The sequence below is a fragment of the Capricornis sumatraensis genome, chromosome 12, assembly GCF_032405125.1.
Source record: "Capricornis sumatraensis isolate serow.1 chromosome 12, serow.2, whole genome shotgun sequence".
Lineage (NCBI taxonomy): Eukaryota > Metazoa > Chordata > Mammalia > Artiodactyla > Bovidae > Capricornis > Capricornis sumatraensis.
In genome coordinates, this window is record NC_091080.1 from 38498974 (window position 1) to 38516794 (window position 17821).

Genomic DNA, 17821 nt, shown 5'->3' on the forward strand with positions numbered 1-17821 from the left:
TATTACTCAAAAAAACTCTTGTTAAAAGAATAACCCAATCATGGTGGTTCTTTGCTGGGTAAGAGGCCATGGTGGAAAATTCAGTCACGACTAATCGTCCTTTCTAGTGGGGGTCCCAGCAGAACTCAGAGTTGCCTAGTGTTGTTAACCACAGAAACCTGCATTTTGTGAAATTTTTTTTCCCCCCAGAGAGATTGTGATTCAGTTTTTTCCTACAGATTATGGTTAATCACCTTTAGGGTAAGTTGAAAATCATCAAAATAGTATGTTAACAGCGATGTCCAGAAAGTCATTAAAACCCAGTTAATAATTGTATCTATGGTAAAATTAAAATCTTGGCTCAGACTCTGTTGTGGATACTTCTAGAAAATTACTACTTATGATTTAGTTGTATATTAGGAAGCAAGTTACGTTGGTTAATCTAAGGAGTATGAATAGGAAGACCGTAGAAATTAGATTGTTATGTGTTTCCATGATCCCGTTTTTGAGTTGGGTGAAGAATAGAGGGGTTGTGGTGAAAGAATAGAACTCACTACTTTTTCCTTATCATTAATGGTTCTCTTTCAAAATTTTAAGAATGAAAACCTAATGATAGGCTGTGGATAATGAGAGCTCTTGTTTTCTGGTTTCTTGCTTCTGATTGTAGTGAGAGCTGGTTGAGGGTTACAGTCTTTGGTGTCCACCTTAAGAGGTTACAGAGACCTCCTGCTTCCCAGGGTCATGGTACTTGCTTCACAACCCCCTGGCTGCCAGTCATGGAACACACGCGTGTGGTACTCCTTGGGGTTGTCATCATGGCAACCCACATGCAAAAATATAAATCAAAGCAAAAATCTTCATTAAATAGAAATAAAACCTGTGGTCAGTATGATTTTTTTTTTTTTTACTTTAAAGCCAGTTCTAAACAGAATGTCAACCGAGATTACATCACAAAAACTTTAAATGTATTTACAGAGTGAATAAGTTACATAGATAAACTTTGAATATGCTTCTGATGTGCAACAGGTTTACATGCACACAGCTAACACTTGACAGCATTAAATTTAAGGGGAAAACTTAAGAATGGCCCTTTACATATATATTACAGATAAAATGACATTTCTTAAGAAACAGTGACAACTCATATTTTACCGTTATGTCCTATTTCCAGCTATCCACGTGGATATTGAAATATGCATGCGTAACAGGTGGAAAGACTTGGAATTTATAATGTGGACGTCTTTAACTTTTTTCTATAAAATGGCAAAGTTGGTTAAAATTAACACTCATCCTTCTGTAGTATAAATATGTTCATAAAAGCAACATTCTAGTAAAAAGCAGCCAAGATCCTTAAAAAAATGTCTGTCTGGACCATTTTTGGTGCGAGGGTCTTAATCACAGACCCCTGCAAAGAGATCCAGGGCTTTCCGAGACAGTAGCCTAGCAACATAAGAAAGGTACTTTATAGCAGCTCCTTTTAGACACAGTAATGGTATTCAAATTTCAGTGTACACTGAATTGTCCATTTACAGTTCTCTTTTCACATACACAGGCTGTCAGCTTTTGACCGTCTTACAGTTTTCCGTGGCCAGCTTCATTCTGCCTGCTCCTTCCTCAGCTCACCTCACACACACACAAAACAAAGGCAAAGAAAAATGAAAAAGAATGTACAAGTTTTAGAATATAAAATATTTTTTAGTGAAGAAAACATTGCACTTTTGCCAATCATCTAAAATTGTTTCTAGAAAGGAAGGTATTGTTCAGAGTAGTTGGCTTTGGTATGCAATGGAAGTCACATCTTCAGTAGTGAGTTTTTGCTCAGTAAAAGGATAACGCGTTTGTGTCACACAGGATGATGGATGGAGGCTGTTCCAGAACAGTCCTACGCTACCTTGGTTCTTAAGAGTATTGCTACACGTGGGAAGTTCTGCCATCCTCTTTATGAAAAGTCCTACAGGCAACAAGAGGGAGAACAGTCTGACCAAGCCTTTTGAAGGCTGAGAAGACACTGAAGGACATCACCCCAGCACGGCAGCACCCCCAGCATGGCGCCCATGGGGGATGGGAGGCTCCTGTCAGAGGCTAGTGCCGGACACGCTGGAGTCGGGAAGGACGGCGGTGAGGACCCGGTAGCTCTGGGCCCTGCGGATCATGTCCCGGATCTCCATGTTCAGCTCCATCAGCTTGGTGCAGATCTCAGTCAGGCTCTGGTTAGACCCCACCAACGCGTAAGTGCCCGTCTGTCCTAGAGTTTGATGGCGGAAATAAATATTCAGCAGTGTCTGGACCTCATCGTCAGAACTGCTTCCAAAGATGTCATTGGGCCACAGACTTCTGCAGGCAGAAAAGAGTAGCAGAGGTTAGAGGCACTGTTATAAGATTGAGTTTTTTTTTTAATGGGCATTTACTTACTTAGATTTAATTTTATTTTTTTTAATATAAATTTATTTAATTGGAGGCCAGTTACTTTACAATATTGTATTGGTTTTGCCATACATTGACATGCATCCGCCACGGGTGTACACATGTGTTCCATCCTGAACCTCCCTCCCACCTCCCTCTCCTTTATTAGTATAAGAAAACTACTTTCTGAATACAAAAGCTTTTATTGAGAGAAAATTCACACATTATACAATTCAGCTATCCAAAATATAATTCTGTGGCTTTTTTGGGTAATCAGAATTGTGTAAACATCACTATAATCAGTTTTAGAATATTAATTATTATTGATTTTGATTTAAAAAACTTAAAGTATAAAAATATCAGGAATAGGATTTTCCTCACTGTCTAGTGGTTAAGACTCTGAACTTCCACTGCAGGGGGGCATAGGTTTGATTCCTGGTTGAGGAACTAAGATGTGGCCAAAAAAAAAGTCAGAATGGACTCCATTTATTTGCTATAGCATTGTGGTTACAATGAATGTGAATATACTATCAAAATGTAGGGAGAAAGTCCCAAAAAGGATACATTCAAAAAATTAGTTTTAAAATTACTTTGTATACTTTCAAGTGTTTAAACATTTTAGAGATGACAGATAACCAGAACCAACACTCATATTTCAGACAATAAGTTCTGAAACCTGATGTTTCTGTCATGGTAATGGGAAGGATCTGAGGAGAATTTATATAAACATCTCAATGTTCCTTCCATAGTGATTTAGTCCCTAGCCCTGACAAAGTGACTGTTAGGCACGCATTTCTTTTAACCATCTCTAACTAGTGGGCTTCCCAGGTGGCACTAGCGGTAAAGAACCTGCCTGCCAATGCAGGAGACTTAAGAGATGCAGGTTTGATCCCTGGGTCGGGAAGATCCCCTGGAGGAGGGCGTGGCAGACCGACTCCAGTATGCTTGCCTGGGAAACCCCATGGACAGAGGAGCCTGGAAGACTACAAGTTCATGGGGTCAAAGAGTCAGACATGACTTAGCAACGAAACAACAATACAAATAGTTGCGTTACCTGCATTCCCTTATTTGCCGTAAAGCCTTGCCAAGTTCGTTGTTCTTCAAGCACTCAAGCATGGACTGGATGGCTGCCTCAGTGGATGTGAAGGTTGGCTCGGACCACGCCCCCTCGATGTAAAGAGGGTCAGCTGCAATGGCTGCAGTGGCCTCCTTCAGGTTTTTCTTTAGGTCACTCAGTTCCCTGGACATATTTAGCAGCTGTTAAAAAATATATATTTATTTTTAGTGTATTTAGTTGCAGGCTGGATTTTACATCCCCAATTAAAATTGTATGACGTCTGGTTAAGCACAAGCCTAGTATCTCAGTAAACTAAAAACAGGACTGATGGAACTATACTGCCTGATATATGTAGGGCTATGGGGCTGTATGCATTGAATAATTGTATCAACAGCTGGCACACTCTCCTTGTATAAAAGATTGACTCCTCTTAATGTTTTCTGTTTACATAGAGGTAAAATGCACCAAGAGAACAGGTGGGGGAGCTGGGTAAAGCTGGGTTTAGATGCCACTTCTGCATTCTTGACTACCACATGGTCAAGCAGATAGACTCTTAAGTGCCTTCAGTGCTGTGAGACTGAAGATGTTATCCACCTCACAGTTTATTTAAACAGTTGGGCACATAAGTGCCCAATAAATGTAATCACGAACATGGACCTGTTTGAAGAATAAATTTTTATCCCTATCCCCTATGCATTGGGAAAAGATGAAAGACATAATTTTAAGGGAGAGGAGGAAAAATTGCAATGTCACATTAGTATTCATCACAGAGGTAAGGATTTCCCTTAGATTCACTGGAACCAGAAGATCCTGTGTTATTGAGAAATAATCCATAAAGAGAACCTGTGTCACTTCTGGGGCCCCCAAAGTGTACTGTTGAAGATAGCTGTATTGCAATTTGACCCCAAGAGCATTTAAAAAAAGAACAGATGTGAATTTAAAGGTTTTTTTCCCTTTCTAATGCAAACTGAGGATGCCTATTTTCTTTGGGAAGTTGATTTACCCAAAATCTTTGCCTTTCTTCATTCCCAGCTTGCTCACTGAACAAGCTATAGAACTGAAGCCCTCAAGGACAGTCTTCACGCAGATGCTGCTTAGACATGATGATACACTCCAGCCCTGGGCTCAAAATTAAATGAGGTTAATAAGCCTTTTATATAAGCTGTTAGACTGTCTTAGACACATAGTTTTTAAGCTTGAAAGTGAATTTCTTATTTCAAATCTAGGTAAGTTTTAAATACTGAAGGTGTGTGGATTTCATCGCTAGGGTGAGCACCTCCCTCAGTGCTATGCTGAGCTGGCTCCCTGGGACCCTCAAGGCTGTCCTTGCATTTTGTGTCCAGGTAGGTCACTTGCCTCACCCTAGTCCTGGCACCACCAAAGGAGCACGGAAATAAATAGGAGACACTAGTGTTTTAAGACTTGTGCTTAAGTGAAATGATTATAAATGTTCAAGTGATTTTATTACACATAAACTGGTCGGGGGGAGAACAAAGGAAAAGCAGTGCTGAGCTCATGGCACGACCTGGGGTCGGGGGTTGGCGGGGCTCACCTCTGGCATGGAGCTGACTTCGTGCACCTGGCCGATGAGCTTACAGTAGGACTGAAAAAGCAGCAGCAGCTGGAAGTGTAGCTTATACAACCTCTGACACAGTTCCAGTTGCTAAAGAGAGAATTTGTGTAGGAAGAAATAGTTACTAAGGATCATTCTTACATAGTAAGTGAAATCTTAGTGGAGACTAACATTTCTTCTTTTTAAAACAAGGAAGCGTAACTAGGCGTTACCATTCTAAATAACACAGAACAATAAAATCCAATCAATGAATATCAGTGAGAAATTCACAGTATAATATAGAATAAAACAAATCCTGGAAGATTACTAAATAGAATTAGTAGCTATAAAGGGACTTGGTGAACTGCCACATTTCCATTATGTTTGTCCACTAGATTTAATATCTACAAATTACAGCTGTGGTTGTGTTTTAGCTGTGGTTGTGTTAATTTTTATAAGCTATATGTCTTTTAAACATTTTCTTTTTATTAAAAGTATATTTGAAAGGCACAACATTAAGTGGTTCTAGGTGTCAAAATTTATCAATTCAGGAGACACTCGAGATTATTCCTTGTGACAATTCTGGCTGCCACTTAGGGTGCAGGCACGGATCTTAAGGTCTGTAAACACAGGAAAAGTCATGTGATTGTCTAAGGTTCTGTGCCAGTTTTACTGACAATGTTTCTAATCAGTGCTCAACAGATACTTGTTGAATTAGATATAAAAAGGGCCTAAAAAGTGCTTACAAACAGGAGAAATGATGAAAAGCATGCAAAACTTTCTGTGGAAAGAATTTTTAAAAACTGTTCCTATAAAATGGGCCTTAAGTCCTATAGACACCTCTAGAATTTAAAATGTTTTCATTATATAGTGTACATGTACTGTAAAGTAAGGATAAACCATGAGTAATTCCAACACCGATGATCATGACTACTGTTTGAGCCATATCTGCTTAATGGCCTCTAAACTTTGCCTGTTTAATCCCAAGAAAGGGTTAGCTCCTAAGTAGAGAACAGGATTCTGCCAGAGGAAAAGGACAGCCAGCCTTCACCAGAACTGCATGGCTCAGCAGTCACCAGTGAAAGTGGGTTAAATATGTGGCTTAAACCAACACTTCACCATTCGAATGTGGTTAAGTAAGGATAAACAGGGCCTTTCTTTTAGTGTGTGTGTGAAAGTTGTTCAGTCATGTCCAACTCTTTGTGACCCCATGGACTGTAGCCCACCAGGCTCCTCTGTCTGTAGGGATTCTCCAGGCAAGAATACTGGAGTGGGGTGCCATGCCCTCCTCCAGGGGATCTTCCCAACCCAGGTACTGACCCAGGTCTCCCGCCTTGCAGGTCGATTCTTTATCATCTGAGCCACCAGGGAAGCTTAATAAGACTAAAAAGAATGCAGAATTGAGAGCTGCTAAGGTGCTTAGGTGACAGCTAAGGTCACCTCAGCTGCTGAGGTGACTTTAAATTGTTTTCCCCAGATCACTTTAAGGAGAGAAATGACAAGAATTTAAATTTAGGTTTTTAGGAAGAATATTCCATTTATGGTATTATTAACATATGTTTGATCCTAATTTTTAAAAATGACTCCAGTTTGTGCTAAGACCATGCTGGATGGAGTGTTTCTTTCTCCTCTCTCCCTGGCCCTTAGGGCAGGGGGAAATTCTACTTAGATTTATGTGATCTCTCAGTGCTTATAACAAGCCTAAGTTTAAAGAAGTAGCTATACTCACTCATTAATGCAAATTAGGTCTTTGGTTGTTTTAGTAACACATTTTATGATCATTTAAACTTTTGTTTGTGGAAACCTTTCAAAATCAGGTATTAAAGACAACTTCCAGAGACTTGCAGATAAAAAAGTATCATCTAAAAACAGAATGCTACCTTTCACAAGTTAGGGTGAAACCCAGCTATGAAAACCCTGACTTTCCTAAGTGTCCAATAATGGTAGTTATTACTAAAAATACCCCGCCTAGCGCATGAGAGTTCATAGCAACATAGGTTTCTCTTTTGGGAGGAAAGCAGCCTGGAATGCTAATAAAAACTACATGTCTTAGTCTACCAAATAAAATGAAACAAAAAAGGGAAAAACATGCTAAGAGATATAATAGTCACAGTAAAAATAAGATTTGTTATGGGTCCATGCCTAAATGGACAAAGTATGAAAGAAAGTTAACTTACTGCAAGAGATTCCATTTGCTACACAGCAAGCATGGCACAGGAAACAAAGGAAAGGAAAGAGAGTACAGGGTCAGTGTACTGCATGCAACAGAAAGCACGGCCCTCTTCAGGAGCAGAGCCGTCTAGCAGTATTAGCATTGCTCGCCCCACCATGATAAATGCTTGCAAATGTTGTACCCATTCAACATGCACAGCAGTCCAGTTTAAGACAAGCTCTAATGGGAAACATGTCATTGGAAAACATAATTTGTGATCCTTTAGATTCTCTGATTAGTTGCTTTAGATTCTGTTGGTCTTGGAGACCATAAGTGAAAACTTGTATTGCTTGAAGATTTTAGTGTCTAAATGTGAATAACATGTAAATGTAGTAAAACTGTGAGGATGCCATTGGATTAATTTGAAAGAACTACCACCCCAAACAGTCACTGCTAAATGTTAGTTAAGGCAGAGTAATGTGCTTGGCTCTGAATCTACGGAACTATGACTATCTAATTAGCATATAATTAACAATCTAAGTGGCATTTTCTTTAGTCATATTGCTTTCCACATTGAGAATATCTGACAGGAGTGAGTGAATGTTGCTCAGTTGTGTCCGACTCTTTGTGACGCCATGGAGTATAAAGTCCATGGAATTCTCCAGGCTAGAATACTGGATCTCCAGGGGATCTTCCCAACCCAGGGATTGAACCCAGGTCTCCCACATTGGAGGCTGATTCTTTACCAGCTGAGCTACAAGGGAAGCCCTCTGACAGGAGAGCTAGATATTATTTCAAAGGATTGAATGTTGTCTTTATCCTCCCAAACAAGTATGAGCTATGACAAGTAACCTTGCATTTTATTTTTTATAATTTTCCCCCCAGTAGTGAATTTCTAAAAGCCTTCTAGAACCAACCGTTAGTCTAAAAGAATATAAATTTGTACCTGGGGCATGTTCAACTACAGCTATCATATTTTTGGTGTCACCATATTTTAATCATAGACTTGTTAGGGAAGGTTTCTGTATGTGGTAAGAGATTACCACAGCCTGACAGAACATTAAAAAAAAATCTACTTGGCCATTTCTAACTATGGGTCAATACATCTGGTTCTGGGTTTTCAGAATATTTAAGGATCTTCTGTTTCTAATCACCGATAACAAAAACCACTTATTTTAAAACTCTTTCCAAAAAACCTAAATTATCAGTTTAATATGTTGTACTTAACATAAGGTACAGTATACAAAAAATAAAACTGTCGAATTATTATTAATAAAACTATCAAATTATTAGTATCTTCAAACATAAAGTGGCAACTGCCTCACCCCCTGCCTTCTAAGGGTCTCTTCTTGTCTAGTAATTGCTAGTAATACCGTGTGGGTCTGGCACATTGATGACTGCTGTATTTAGTCTACTGAGTATTTTTTTTGACCCTGGCTGTAAATACCTTTTAAAGCTTTAAGCCTGTGATACGGATTATACAACCCAAGTTATTTACTATTTTCAAGGAAACTTTATAACCATTATGCTAGACATTTTTATAACCAAAACTTACATACTACTGAAAGACAGAGTCACACAAGAAAGGATTACAGGGCTAGTCTTAAATCTACACGTACAGAGTCTCCACTATGAAGACTTTTTTAGAAAACATCAAATTTGATTGAAACGTTAGTAAGCACCTTAGCATGTAACTGCTTCTGCCATGGAATTTACTTTCCAGAAGCATGGAAAGAAGCAAGTACTGAGCAATTACAGGGTCTTATGTGAAGAAACTGCTGTCTTTTTACTGGTTTCCAAAACAAGGTTGTAATCCCAGAAGGTCGTCAGATCAGCTAAAGGAAAATCTTCTCTGTTCAATGAAGGCCAACAAGACTTTCAGACTCCAGCCTCGTGCTAAGGAATTTCATTGTCAACAAATTCCTCCTACCTGGCCCTCAGGGACAAAATTTTGTTTCTTGGGAGCTGGCCAATTTGAGGAACACCAGTTCTCAGAATCCTTCTTACACACTCCTTTTTAGGTAGGCTAGTCCAAGCTGCATTGATATTTACTCTCAAAAATCCTTTCCTTGGCCTCAGGCTGGGACTGAGTTTGCATTTAGAGCTTCAAAAAGATAGTGAAAAATGCCTTTCAAGGAAAATGTTGAGCTTTTTCCCCACCCTGTGCTAATATTTTCTGGTATCCAGGTTGTAAAAATAATCCCTTGAGAAATCTTTACAGATGTATTTATTTTTGGTGATTAAAGATTCTTTTGAAAATGTGGAAATGTCACTGTTTTATTTGAAAATCACAAGGATTTTCTTTAAGTCCCTGTTCCTGTACACCTGATATGGCTTGATTTATTGAACTGGACTTAGAGGTATGTTTTCTCAAAATGAGAACAAAAATTAAGTCAAGATATTAAGAACCCATCATAGACAAGGTAGCTTTAAAGCCTAGACATCAGCGGTAGCACAGCTATTCTTGTTTCTCTGTACTCTGCTCTGAAAGGAGTGCTTTGCTTATGACAGCTAGTTAGGTGAAAAATCTAAGAATTTTTCTTCTTTTTGGCATGCAGGATCTTAGTTCCCCGACCAGGGAGCAAACCTGCCCCTCCCTGCATTGGAAGTGTAGAGTCTTAACCAATGAACCACAAGAACATCCCCCTTAGAAATTTTCAACACGTCAGAAGGTAAGTCACAGTATTACTGTTAATATATGGGGCTGTGGTTTTCACCATGTTTAACCTCTGAAAGTCACTGGTTTAAACTAAACTCGATAGAATTTGGAAAATCTAGCCAAGTGTTGAAGCTTTCCTACTTTGGTGTTGCATGCGTCGCTTCAGTTGTGTCTGACTCTGTGACCCTAGGAGCCCCTAGGCTCCTCTAATCATGGGATTCTCCAGGCAGGAGTACTGGAATGGGTTGCCATGCCTTCCTCCAGGGGATCTTCCCATGCCAGGGATCGAACCTGTGTCTTTTATGTCTCCAGCATTGACAGGCAGGTTCTTCACCACTAGCACCACCTGGGAAGCCCACTCTGTGTTACACAGATGCCTGTAACCTCCTGAGCAGGTAGAAACAATATGTTCTCACCATTGCTAATATCACTTGGCTCTGGCACATTGATGACTGTTGTATTACATTTATTGAGTAGTTCTTTTGGACATTTGTCATGAATATCTTCCAAAATTTTGAAAGATAAATATGTTTTAGTCTCTAATATAGATTGCACAGCTTGAAGTATTTACTTTTCAAGAAAACTTCCACTTCAGGAGGCATTTCCTTAGTCAGTCTAGAAAAGAGATTCCTTATAGAGAACGACTGACTATCTGAAGTTTAATGGGTTACAGTTTAGCTGGAGAAACATCTTGTCTTGTTCAACATTTAGCTTGTTCAATCTGTAGAACAGAGGTTGCAGGCTTCTCCCATTCATGGATTAGGCAGGGATAGGAAACATAGAACCAAGAGGGTTAGTGTCCAAGAAGATTCTATGATGATTTGAATGTAATAAGATAAAATGTAGTGGGGCTAAATGTAAATTATTGTATTTTGAGTCGAGTGTTCAAGTAGTGCTCAGAAATGGCTGTGAAATTCCATGTCCATCAGCTAAAATCACTTATAGTAGATGAAGCGATGACCTCTGCAGCTTTCCCAGGGCCAGCTCTGCAGAACCAGGAGGTGAGCTGTGCTAATTCACTGAAGGCTTGAGGCTGTGGCCTGGAGATCCCAGAGCTGCGACGCTTTACCCTGACCTATGTTTCTGTGAACTTCAACTCCCCAGAAGCCACTCCACAATGAATTCCATGGGCAACGGAGAGGTCAGTGTTGGCTTTTAAGTCATGTAGAGATGTGTCTGTCTTCAGGATGTGCACAGGTGGAGAAGACATTGGTAAAGGCATGTCTGGGACTCACACGCCCACCTTGTTTTACATCTTATTCACTGTGTGCTGTGCCTCATTCTAGAACTGGTATTGTAGTCACCCAGTAGCCTAAAGTATTAACTAATCACGCCTGCCTTAAAAAAACAAAAAACAACTTTTGTTCCAAAATCCTTCTCACATATTAGAAGCACTTTTCTCAGGAGCGTGGTTTGTTCTGTTTTGTACACGCACTGGGAATCCTCCAAGGTTCTTTCCAGGAGGAAGCCCAACATGGGGGCCCTTGCGTCTTAGTACAGAGAGATGGTTCTCACAGCAGCAAAGAGGAACACTGGTGTTTTTCTTGAAAGGCACAACTCTTTCTACTTGGCATTCACTTCCCCATTTTGGGGCCTTAGGTACAAAGGCACATGTTCCTATCATAAAGAAAACAACATCGTGATGGTTGGCTCTCACCTGCAGGGTCAGGAACTCACTGGGTGGTGGAGAGCCACCCAGCTCAAGGTGGCTGCCACTGCTGCCACTTTAGGAAGGCAGGCCTGGTATTGCTAGCTTTTTTTTTTTTTTTTTTCAATTTTAAGAGATGCCAGAAATGCTGTTTTGAGGGTATGTGTGAACAATTTCAAGTTTAAAATGTTGAGTCAATTAAAAAACTTGTACAAGCTGAATAAAACATGTCTGTGAATTGGTTATAGCTTATAGGCTACCTAAGTGTAAACTTTCCTCATTAATTTGATGTCACAACTTTACACTGAGAATAGACAAAAAATCAGAAAATATTCAACATCTAGAAAACAATTATATTCTCTTCCACAAATTCCACAGTAATTTCTCACTTATGTCACTTGTTAAGAATGACTAGAAATCAGCTACTGGCATTATGGGGCAAGCCTTGGGGTCAGGAGACTTTCACATGCCTGTCTGTACGTGCTCATCATCTCTGGCCAACTGACCTCTCTAACTGCTCAAGAGTTTGCTAGGTTTAGTAAGGTAAGTACTAATCCTTCCACAAAGTCCACACTTCTTTGAAATAAAATATACATGTGGAGTAATTTCTGGCATGTTGACTTTGCAATTTATATCCAGATATAATTTTATTTTCCCCAGACATAGATTCTTCAAGTGAAAGCTAACTTCCTAATCCCTGCTTCCATCTGTCCTCATGCAAAGAGTGCTCAGAATAATGTGTACCATCAAACTATTCCAGAAGACAGAGAATCTGGCTTAAAAAAGAGAGCTGGAGTAAATCACTGGAGGATAAGCGGTGCTCTGAGGTCAAACACTTGTTGGGTTTTTCTTTGGAATGGAAACCAAATAAATGGTAGCTCTAATTAGAAAAATAATCTCCCACCAAATCTGGACATAAGATCAATATTTAAATAGAGCAACACCATCATTTCTCCACAAGGCCCACCTTGAAGGTGATTTCTCATCCTTTGAAGGCCCCACACTCTGACATGCTTTTCTCGATGTGATAGTGTAATTACAAGCGGACATCTCTGCCTTGACCAGTAAGTAGCCTCCTAACCTGTCTTCCCAAATCCTCACTTGCTCACTAGGTCTATTTCCACAGGAGTGTGGGAGAGCCCCAATCTAATCACAACCTCCTGTTAACAACTTTTAATTGGTTCCCACTGATGTCAGGATAAGCACCCAAGCCCTGCATGGCCTGGCTTCTGCAACTTTTCTCCTGGTCACTTCCTACCTGCCCTGCCACACAGGCTCCCTTCAGTCCTTGCAAAGGGTCATTTTCCCTGCCACTTCGGGGCCTTCGCAGGCTCGCCAGGCCCCTGCCTTCCACCCTGCATCCCTGGCACACTCCAGCTCAGAGCTGAGATCTCTGCCTGAATGGCACCTCTGTGGAGAAGCCTTCCCGGAACTGCCCTCTTGTTATGAAAGGATATAGCAGAGAACCTGGCCTAACTCACTGTTCCCACCTTTCCTTAATGGCCCTTGTCACAGGTTACACCCATATGACTGGTAATGTCCACCTCCCTGAATAGATCAGAAGCTCTACCCAGGCAGAATTCACTGCTTTACCCACCATGGGGGCCACTTGGCAGTAACTATAGAATGAGTGACTTCATGCTTTTCTGCTGAGTTTCCTTTACAAGGTGGCACACATTTATAAGCTAGCTGGACTGAGGTGTGTACCTAAAGCAGTTCTAAATGAGAAGAAAAATCTGAGTGATTGCTGAAAGGTCAACAGAGACTTTCTTCACTGAAAGAACTAAGTGGTTCAGTGAAGAATTAATGATTTTTTTTCCTCTTTTTAAAATTTTTAATTGAAAGATAATTGCCGTATGACATTGGTTTTATATTCTGAATGAAGAACAGTTTTATTAGGAAAATGGTTAGTATAGTTAGTGTCCAGCAGAAAGGTTATTTTTATACTTCTGCTTTTCCAAAAAGAAGACCCTCCCCCAGCAATCCCATCAACACACCATCATACTTGGCTCTAATGTCATTCTTGCTTACTGTACAGGTCTCGTGTGAATATATGGGATGATGCTTCCTCCCTCTTCCTTTTTCAAGTTCCACGCTTCTTGGGTATATCAAAACCAACACACAAAGTCAGAGCACAGAACAGATAAATTCTAACGGGTGTTTATTACCTTTTCCTCTGAGTCCCCTGGTTGACAGGTAATTACTCCATCTCTTGATCCTCCTGCAAATGTCGCCTTACAATTTGCAAGCCACTGTTGTCAGAAAGAGACATAGGTAAATTCAGTGCTGTCTTTAAGAATCTGTTTATCATCAATTTTGTCAGGGAAAATATAATAGATTAAGTTTCTAATCACAGTAAGATAAAATTTTGCTGCAGTTGACCATTTGAAAAGTTTTTGGTTAAAGATTAACAATTTAAAATTAAAATACCTGTTTATAAGGGTTCAGCAATGGCCATTTTAAAATTTAAACATTTATCATGTTATTGTTGTGATGTATCTGCCCTGAAAAGTAATGTCACTAGACCACTCCAAATGTTTGTATAAATTAAATAAATCCACATACAATTAGAAACCTTTCATATGACTGAGATTAGGAGACAGGGCTGGTACATCTTCCCAGGCTGGGCCAGCCTGGGCCATGCAGCCTGACTCTGTTATGTTGAGGCGGCTTCTATGGGGCAGGTCTGTTTAACTGTAAGAAAGACCTTACAATAATAGCCTAGCTATTTAAAGATTCTGCCAGCTTAACTATCTAGTATAGTAACTAGTATAGATGTGAAAGGAACCTTTGGGTAGAAAACAGTAAGCCCTTAAGAGCTGAGACTCACACTTGACATCAAAAGACTGGCTTGTTCACCAACCAGAATTAAAGGATTACTTTTATTAACTGATGCCCGAGAAGCTGGAAAACAGTGACAGTGAGAGAGCCACAGAAATAGAAGACAAAGGGAATTGCTGCAGTAGAATGTGAGAACTCTCTCTTTGACAGTCATGGAAATATAACAAGAAACAAAACCCAGTAACTTAAGAATGTATGTCTTCTGTGTATGAGGTACTTGTGCAGGGCAGTTTACATACACTATTTCTGTTTCAAAGGCAATATTGAGTTGGAGTTAACAGCATGAACCTTTGAATCCCACAGACCTGGGTTTAAATAACCACTTTTCTACTTCCTAGCTAATGAGAAGAGTAATAGCAACTCCCAGGGTCGTTGCAAGCATTACAGGATTTGAGAGAGATAACTCTTACCAGGTTATTGGATGTATAAAAAGGACTCAGGAAAATGACAGCTGCTGTGACTATTAGAGCATATCACTGTCTTATAGATGATGAATCTGAGATGACAGGAGGTTAAGTAACTTATCCAGGGTTACTAACCCTTAAGAAACTGAGCTGCAGTTTGAGTTCAAAGTCCATCTGACTTCAAAATCCACGATCTTTTTATAGTGCCTGGTCTACGATGGGAAGTGCTCCCTGGAAATTACACGCAAGTTTTTGTTGGAAATCAGGAGGTCTGCATGGATGGTTTCTGAATCACTTCTGTCTGTAACATTTTACAGTTTACATCTTTGAAGGAAGGAGGAAGAAAAGAGCAGGAGCTGAGGCCAAGAGAAACCACGGTGATGGGGAGAGACAGCTACTGAGAGTGGTGGAGAGAGAGGAGATCCATCTCAACCAGTTTTGGGTGAGGCGAACACTGGAAGGATGCAGTTAACAATTTTATTAATAAATTTCTGAGAAAAGAGAGGTTATAATGTTGATGAAGTGATACATTATACAGATAGCCACTTTCCCCAATTTCTTGGTTAGAAAAATTATAGGGCTAAAATTGAAAGCTGAAAATTTTCTCTTTTGTAGGTATCATTTTTATATAATCCATACTATTGATAGTTCTAACACCATTAAGTTGGAAGATAAGATAAGTCTGTCTTCTCCCAAAAGGGCCTCTCTTGTGTTATTCACATCCCCTCCCAAGAGTTCATGGTGGTTGGGTTCATTTGGTGTTAATGAAACTTATATGCTAACAGAGACACAGACGCTTACTGAGAGAGTGGCCTCTTTTCTGTTGTTGTAGGTATCCAAATATTCTTGCAGTTCTAAAACACTGAACTTGAGCTTGTCCAGAAGTCCACAAGAAAGGAGCTAATAAAGACAGGAAAATAATTTGTATTAAAATAACTTTCAGAGAGACGCCTAGACAAAGGCATGGCTACACAGAGAGAAAAGAGAAGTATATTTAGATGTAACATAGAGTGTGTCGGGGGTGGCATCTGTGTTAACAACCTGTACAGTTTGTAATTTTGCTCCATTCTCAGAAGCAACTGCACTTGAATATGACTTGCTAATTTAAATTTCCTGTGAAGATACCCATTTTCCCCGTATCAGTTTAGACAGACAGATCTTAACAAGCATTCTACAGAAGTGCATTAAGAACTGGCATCCATTTTATGCATGGACTCCAGTGTCTTCATCCAGTAACACTCCAGGAAATGTGAAGACAGACCTCCAACTAGGTCTTTGTATTTAATTTGCATTTTAAATCATTTAAGATGGAAAGATTTCTCATATCGTATTCTTTGCTGCAAAACGGCCAACCACTAATGAAGTTCCTGGAAAGACTGACTCTTCAGAGACTTTCAGAAGTGAAGCACATCTTCACTGTCTCTGCTGCTCCTGCTGCTGCTAAGTCGCGTCAGTCGTGTCCAACTCTGTGCGACCCCACAGATGGAAGCCCACCAGGCTCCTCTGTCCCTGGGATTCTCCAGGCAAGGACACTGGAGTGGGTTGCCATTTCCTTTTCCAATGCATGAAAGTGAAAAGTGAAAGTGAAGTCACTCAGTTGTGTCCGACTCTTAGTGACCCCATGGACCGTAGCCTACGAGGCTCCTCCGTCTATGGGATTTCCCAGACAAGAGTACTGGAGTGGGGTGCCATTGCTCTAAACACCAGTAAGTACTGAGCAGATGAGATGGTTCTGTGATATGCATGGGGGATGGAAAGAGGTGCCCCTCTCCCCTACGGAGAGCTTGCCGGTCTTGGAAGGTTAGCATTGTGTTTATATAGTCACGATTCAGCAGTCAGCCAGCGACTATTTTAATTATCCTTCAAAGTCATCATCTGCAGTGGGGCTGGACGAATCCAGCAAGAGGGTAGGTGGTCTCTTGGAAGAAGAGAAAGTGATGACATGGTGCCTCTGGGGATCCATCTGGCTGGCTGACCTAGCATCATGGGGACTGGCTAGGGCTGCTCTGAGAGGTTAGCTCACCATGTTCACAGCCTTTAGGGTCATCAGAGAGAAGCACCATGGACACAGAGGCAGCACAGAGCTGGGGAGGGGGGGTCTCTCCCTGATCTCCTGCAGTGACGGCCTCAGCTGGCCATGCACAGCCATTCCTGTGCAGACCCAGGCCTCTGGGGCTCCCATCACCACACAGCACTGCTCACACCGGAAGTGTCTTTCCAACAAACTGCAATTGCACACGTGCTTCCCCGAAGTTCTACACTGTCAGCTGGGCAGGCCGTTGACCACAGGAGTAGGCCTGGGATACTCACGGTCTCGGCATCCACGAAGAGCGTGGGGCACTCGGAGCAGGAGGTAAGCATCTGGGAAGAGCTGACAAACTTGGATCCAATGCCCCGGAGGTTATCACCAAGGTAACTGGCTGCATCACAGGTTAGGAAGCAGAACCTTTTCTGAATATTCTGCAAGGCAACATAATTACTATTTGTAAAGGCCATGTTTTAACTTAGGCACTAGAAAAAAACTTGTTAGGAAATTATCAAAAATTCTTAGGAAAATATCAAATCAGCACGTGTCCTGCATGTAGTGGCAGGCGTGTGTGTGTGTGTGTCCTGCATGTAGTGGCATGCATGTGTGTATGTGTGTGTGTGTCCTGCATGTAGTGGCAGGCGTGTATGTGTGTCTGTGATAGGAACAGAGTGAGTGTCTTAAATGAATAATCACCCAGTGTGGACAAAGTTTCATCCTAAAATGTCATTTCCCAATGTGTGGATGCCCGTGTATCTTTTAATTAAGTGCTGCTTTGCTTTTTTGCTGATGGCCAGTGCCAGCCAGAATCTTTTGCCTAGCGTGTTTGTCAGATGAGTAAGTTCTGAGATTACTTCAGTGTGGGTGAGAGGAAAAAGGTCATGAGATACGACTCCTTTCTGTCATTCCCAGATCACAGCTCCCAGAGACAGGAGGACTAAAATGGAGCCACAAAGTCTCTGAAGAAAGAAAGAGTATATTCTGTGTGGGACCTGTCTCTCTGAGAGCTTTGCACATGTCACCTCATCAGTGCTCACAACCAGGTAAAGAACCTGAGGTTAAGAGAGGTCAGAGGACTCAAGATCATGTAAACAGGAAGC

At 40.8% G+C, this 17821-nt stretch overlaps 1 protein-coding gene across 2 annotated transcripts in view; it reads right to left on the reverse strand.

The window, feature by feature from the left end:
* Positions 1-908: 908 nt before the first annotated feature.
* The window catches only part of FRY (FRY microtubule binding protein), a 248217-nt gene continuing 231304 nt past the window's right edge, over positions 909-17821 (reverse strand). For both annotated transcript variants that reach the window (XM_068984472.1, XM_068984473.1), the window contains 6 exons: positions 17006-17155; positions 15497-15595; positions 13619-13702; positions 4992-5102; positions 3437-3639; positions 909-2313 (listed from right to left, as the gene is read on the reverse strand). In XM_068984472.1, coding sequence (XP_068840573.1) covers positions 2055-2313; positions 3437-3639; positions 4992-5102; positions 13619-13702; positions 15497-15595; positions 17006-17155 — 906 coding nt within the window. In that variant the 3' untranslated portion in view covers positions 909-2054. The remainder of the gene's footprint in view (positions 2314-3436; positions 3640-4991; positions 5103-13618; positions 13703-15496; positions 15596-17005; positions 17156-17821) is intronic.